This window comes from Stomoxys calcitrans, chromosome 1, assembly GCF_963082655.1.
Source record: "Stomoxys calcitrans chromosome 1, idStoCalc2.1, whole genome shotgun sequence".
NCBI lineage: Eukaryota > Metazoa > Arthropoda > Insecta > Diptera > Muscidae > Stomoxys > Stomoxys calcitrans.
The window spans coordinates 117,019,416-117,024,452 of record NC_081552.1 but is presented as its reverse complement, the minus strand read 5'-3'; the positions used below and the strand labels follow the sequence as shown (position 1 = coordinate 117,024,452).

General features: G+C 37.5%; 3 protein-coding genes across 6 annotated transcripts; all 3 read left to right on the top strand.

Annotated features, from left to right (window-relative positions):
* The first annotated feature begins 655 nt into the window (after nt 1-655).
* On the top strand, nt 656-1,659 carry LOC106095093 (loricrin). 2 transcript variants are annotated; one of them, XM_013262340.2, is made up of 2 exons: nt 656-1,054; nt 1,139-1,659. In XM_013262340.2, the coding sequence occupies exons 1-2, from the start codon at nt 697-699 to the stop codon at nt 1,216-1,218; spliced, it is 438 nt and encodes a 145-aa protein (XP_013117794.1). In that variant the 5' UTR covers nt 656-696; the 3' UTR covers nt 1,219-1,659. The 2 variants fall into 2 exon arrangements, with proteins under 2 accessions (XP_013117794.1, XP_013117795.1); XM_013262341.2 differs by having other exon boundaries at nt 1,113-1,659.
* A 547-nt stretch (nt 1,660-2,206) lies between these two features.
* Nucleotides 2,207-3,210, top strand: LOC131994330 (loricrin-like). Of its 2 annotated transcripts, none has more exons than XM_059361109.1 (2): nt 2,207-2,605; nt 2,690-3,210. In XM_059361109.1, exons 1-2 carry the CDS (start codon nt 2,248-2,250, stop codon nt 2,767-2,769), a joined length of 438 nt encoding a protein of 145 aa, XP_059217092.1. In that variant the 5' UTR covers nt 2,207-2,247; the 3' UTR covers nt 2,770-3,210. The 2 variants fall into 2 exon arrangements, with proteins under 2 accessions (XP_059217092.1, XP_059217093.1); XM_059361110.1 differs by having other exon boundaries at nt 2,664-3,210.
* Nucleotides 3,211-3,757: 547 nt separating this feature from the next.
* LOC131994331 (loricrin-like) lies at nt 3,758-4,761 on the top strand. Of its 2 annotated transcripts, none has more exons than XM_059361111.1 (2): nt 3,758-4,156; nt 4,241-4,761. In XM_059361111.1, exons 1-2 carry the CDS (start codon nt 3,799-3,801, stop codon nt 4,318-4,320), a joined length of 438 nt encoding a protein of 145 aa, XP_059217094.1. In that variant the 5' UTR covers nt 3,758-3,798; the 3' UTR covers nt 4,321-4,761. The 2 variants fall into 2 exon arrangements, with proteins under 2 accessions (XP_059217094.1, XP_059217095.1); XM_059361112.1 differs by having other exon boundaries at nt 4,215-4,761.
* The last annotated feature ends 276 nt before the right edge of the window (nt 4,762-5,037 follow it).

Here is a 5,037-nt window from a genome sequence, read left to right as displayed (position 1 = left end):
AAAATTAACGCGTTTTATTTAGCTCACATCGTATTAGATGTATTGCTACCAAGATCTTCATCCGAAGACGAGGATGCGAATTTACCGTGTTATTTGGTCGAAATGACTGTCCCGTGTAGTGCAACATCAGTGTAACATTTTTTCAGAATCAAAATCAAATCATAAGTGCCGAGCACTTTCGTTTTCGACTATTTTATTTCGAAAAGATGTGTTTAATATTTTTGTATTAAAGTTCAGATTGTTATCGATGCATAATTAGCCACTAAAAAAGAATTCTTCATAAGTGCCGAGCACTTTCGTTTTCGACTATTTTATTTCGAAAAGATGTGTTTAATATTTTTGTATTAAAGTTCAGATTGTTATCGATGCATAATTAACCACTAAAAAAGAATTCTTCATAAGTGCCGAGCACTTTCGTTTTCGACTATTTTATTTCGAAAAGATGTGTTTAATATTTTTGTATTAAAGTTCAGATTGTTATCGATGCATAATTAACCACTAAAAAAGAATTCAATGACCGTTGACATTGAAAAGCATTCGATTATAATGACATCATGATGAGGCACCACAAGTCAATCACCAGAGTTTTCTAGTGGAATTTCCCGCTATAAAAGGGTGCGATGTGAGCTAAAGCAGCAGTTCAGTTGAAACCAGCTAGAGCAAATAACAACAAAAATTTTAAAAGTCGTTAAAACAATGGCCATTGTCAAGTATAATTTCTACGTCGTATGTGGCCTTTTGGTGGTGATCAGCCGTTCCTCTGTGGGTCAGTATGGTGGCGGTGGTATGGGATATTATCCATATCCCTACTATGGCGGTGGTGGCGGAGGAGGATGTGGTGGGTACCCTATGCCCTGCTACTATCAACCCTACCCTGTGTACAATAACCCATGCTACACAAGCGTCTGTTGTGGATGTGGTGGCGGAGCTGGCTATGGAATAGGTGGTGGGATGGGCGGTGTCATGGGTAGTGGCCCGGATGGCGGTATGGGAGGTGGTGTAGGTGGCTATCCGTACTACACTAGTGGATATCCTTACTACGGAAACACCTTGAGTAAGTTTCATTTGACTATTTCAAACGATTGCTCCTTTTATTTTTTCTTCTAATTTAGTGTTTTGGACATGTTACTTTTTATAGGTGGTACATTGTATGCTGCTTCCAATGTCCTGAATTATGCAACTTCTACCGCCTCCACTGCTGGAGGATACTTCGGTTAAAGCTGTCTATAAACTTAGAAATTTCTCATACCACACATTCAAATGCCATCATTTCTCGTTATACATTTTTTATAGCTGTGATTTTAAGTACATCAACACTTTCGTGCTACCAATCCTCGATTATGGTTTCGTCCACCGAATGCATCAAACACCATCATATTTCATCCATAATTAACCAATTTCTTAAATAAATACAAGTAAATGGTGATACATAGTTAAATTAGTTAGAACCAACAAATTTTCCCATGAACACTCCATTAAGGAACAGGCGCAAACTTCTGACATATCAATGAGTGCTGTCCGATTCAAGCTCAAACTCAATGATAACGGGCCTCCTTTTTATAGCCGAGTCCGAACGACGTGCCGCAGTGCGAGACCCCTTTGGGGAGAAGTTTTCAAAATTTCAACTAAATTAGTTATAAAGGAAAATATTATAAGTATAATAAGACAAATAAAAAAAAATAAATAAATAAATTTTTTAATAAAAGATATATTCTAATATATAATTTACAAATTAACTATCACTGTGTTAAAAATATATGGATTGCTATACCTCATCGTAGTTCAAACATCTCTCAAACTTTTGATATTTTATTAAAACTATTTGCTACGATAGTAGAGAAGGGATATGCAATATAGAGGTTAATCCGAATATTTCATAACCCCCTTCATAGCATACATATGCTAACATCCCGGCTTATGGATAAGCGAAAGCTAAGTGAGTACACTGTGAAAGTGTACAAAGTGTACTGACACCGAAAGGTAACCAACAAAATGGGAAAAATTCCCGCTTCTGGATATTTTTCTGAATTCTTGGCTTACGATTACATACTAAAAAAGAATTCAATGACCGTTGACATTGAAAAGCATTCGATTATAATGACATCATGATGAGGCACCACAAGTCAATCACCAGAGTTTTCTAGTGGAATTTCCCGCTATAAAAGGGTGCGATGTGAGCTAAAGCAGCAGTTCAGTTGAAACCAGCTAGAGCAAATAACAACAAAAATTTTAAAAGTCGTTAAAACAATGGCCATTGTCAAGTATAATTTCTACGTCGTATGTGGCCTTTTGGTGGTGATCAGCCGTTCCTCTGTGGGTCAGTATGGTGGCGGTGGTATGGGATATTATCCATATCCCTACTATGGCGGTGGTGGCGGAGGAGGATGTGGTGGGTACCCTATGCCCTGCTACTATCAACCCTACCCTGTGTACAATAACCCATGCTACACAAGCGTCTGTTGTGGATGTGGTGGCGGAGCTGGCTATGGAATAGGTGGTGGGATGGGCGGTGTCATGGGTAGTGGCCCGGATGGCGGTATGGGAGGTGGTGTAGGTGGCTATCCGTACTACACTAGTGGATATCCTTACTACGGAAACACCTTGAGTAAGTTTCATTTGACTATTTCAAACGATTGCTCCTTTTATTTTTTCTTCTAATTTAGTGTTTTGGACATGTTACTTTTTATAGGTGGTACATTGTATGCTGCTTCCAATGTCCTGAATTATGCAACTTCTACCGCCTCCACTGCTGGAGGATACTTCGGTTAAAGCTGTCTATAAACTTAGAAATTTCTCATACCACACATTCAAATGCCATCATTTCTCGTTATACATTTTTTATAGCTGTGATTTTAAGTACATCAACACTTTCGTGCTACCAATCCTCGATTATGGTTTCGTCCACCGAATGCATCAAACACCATCATATTTCATCCATAATTAACCAATTTCTTAAATAAATACAAGTAAATGGTGATACATAGTTAAATTAGTTAGAACCAACAAATTTTCCCATGAACACTCCATTAAGGAACAGGCGCAAACTTCTGACATATCAATGAGTGCTGTCCGATTCAAGCTCAAACTCAATGATAACGGGCCTCCTTTTTATAGCCGAGTCCGAACGACGTGCCGCAGTGCGAGACCCCTTTGGGGAGAAGTTTTCAAAATTTCAACTAAATTAGTTATAAAGGAAAATATTATAAGTATAATAAGACAAATAAAAAAAAATAAATAAATAATTTTTTTAATAAAATATATATTCTAATATATAATTTACAAATTAACTATCACTGTGTTAAAAATATATGGATTGCTATACCTCATCGTAGTTCAAACATCTCTCAAACTTTTGATATTTTATTAAAACTATTTGCTACGATAGTAGAGAAGGGATATGCAATATAGAGGTTAATCCGAATATTTCATAACCCCCTTCATAGCATACATATGCTAACATCCCGGCTTATGGATAAGCGAAAGCTAAGTGAGTACACTGTGAAAGTGTACAAAGTGTACTGACACCGAAAGGTAACCAACAAAATGGGAAAAATTCCCGCTTCTGGATATTTTTCTGAATTCTTGGCTTACGATTACATACTAAAAAAGAATTCAATGACCGTTGACATTGAAAAGCATTCGATTATAATGACATCATGATGAGGCACCACAAGTCAATCACCAGAGTTTTCTAGTGGAATTTCCCGCTATAAAAGGGTGCGATGTGAGCTAAAGCAGCAGTTCAGTTGAAACCAGCTAGAGCAAATAACAACAAAAATTTTAAAAGTCGTTAAAACAATGGCCATTGTCAAGTATAATTTCTACGTCGTATGTGGCCTTTTGGTGGTGATCAGCCGTTCCTCTGTGGGTCAGTATGGTGGCGGTGGTATGGGATATTATCCATATCCCTACTATGGCGGTGGTGGCGGAGGAGGATGTGGTGGGTACCCTATGCCCTGCTACTATCAACCCTACCCTGTGTACAATAACCCATGCTACACAAGCGTCTGTTGTGGATGTGGTGGCGGAGCTGGCTATGGAATAGGTGGTGGGATGGGCGGTGTCATGGGTAGTGGCCCGGATGGCGGTATGGGAGGTGGTGTAGGTGGCTATCCGTACTACACTAGTGGATATCCTTACTACGGAAACACCTTGAGTAAGTTTCATTTGACTATTTCAAACGATTGCTCCTTTTATTTTTTCTTCTAATTTAGTGTTTTGGACATGTTACTTTTTATAGGTGGTACATTGTATGCTGCTTCCAATGTCCTGAATTATGCAACTTCTACCGCCTCCACTGCTGGAGGATACTTCGGTTAAAGCTGTCTATAAACTTAGAAATTTCTCATACCACACATTCAAATGCCATCATTTCTCGTTATACATTTTTTATAGCTGTGATTTTAAGTACATCAACACTTTCGTGCTACCAATCCTCGATTATGGTTTCGTCCACCGAATGCATCAAACACCATCATATTTCATCCATAATTAACCAATTTCTTAAATAAATACAAGTAAATGGTGATACATAGTTAAATTAGTTAGAACCAACAAATTTTCCCATGAACACTCCATTAAGGAACAGGCGCAAACTTCTGACATATCAATGAGTGCTGTCCGATTCAAGCTCAAACTCAATGATAACGGGCCTCCTTTTTATAGCCGAGTCCGAACGACGTGCCGCAGTGCGAGACCCCTTTGGGGAGAAGTTTTCAAAATTTCAACTAAATTAGTTATAAAGGAAAATATTATAAGTATAATAAGACAAATAAAAAAAATAAATAAATAATTTTTTTAATAAAAGATATATTCTAATATATAATTTACAAATTAACTATCACTGTGTTAAAAATATATGGATTGCTATACCTCATCGTAGTTCAAACATCTCTCAAACTTTTGATATTTTATTAAAACTATTTGCTACGATAGTAGAGAAGGGATATGCAATATAGAGGTTAATCCGAATATTTCATAACCCCCTTCATAGCATACATATGCTAACATCCCGGCTTATGGATAAGCGAAAGCTAA

What these genes read in the sequence shown, in the direction of transcription:
- LOC106095093 (XM_013262340.2), top strand. Translation starts at nt 697, where the DNA reads ATGGCCATTGTCAAGTATAATTTCTACGTCGTATGTGGCCTTTTGGTG. An exon ending in TTACTACGGAAACACCTTGA is followed by an intron (nt 1,055 to 1,138) that starts GTAAGTTTCATT and finishes TACTTTTTATAG; the next exon opens with GTGGTACATTGTATGCTGCT.
- LOC131994330 (XM_059361109.1), top strand. Translation starts at nt 2,248, where the DNA reads ATGGCCATTGTCAAGTATAATTTCTACGTCGTATGTGGCCTTTTGGTG. An exon ending in TTACTACGGAAACACCTTGA is followed by an intron (nt 2,606 to 2,689) that starts GTAAGTTTCATT and finishes TACTTTTTATAG; the next exon opens with GTGGTACATTGTATGCTGCT.
- LOC131994331 (XM_059361111.1), top strand. Translation starts at nt 3,799, where the DNA reads ATGGCCATTGTCAAGTATAATTTCTACGTCGTATGTGGCCTTTTGGTG. An exon ending in TTACTACGGAAACACCTTGA is followed by an intron (nt 4,157 to 4,240) that starts GTAAGTTTCATT and finishes TACTTTTTATAG; the next exon opens with GTGGTACATTGTATGCTGCT.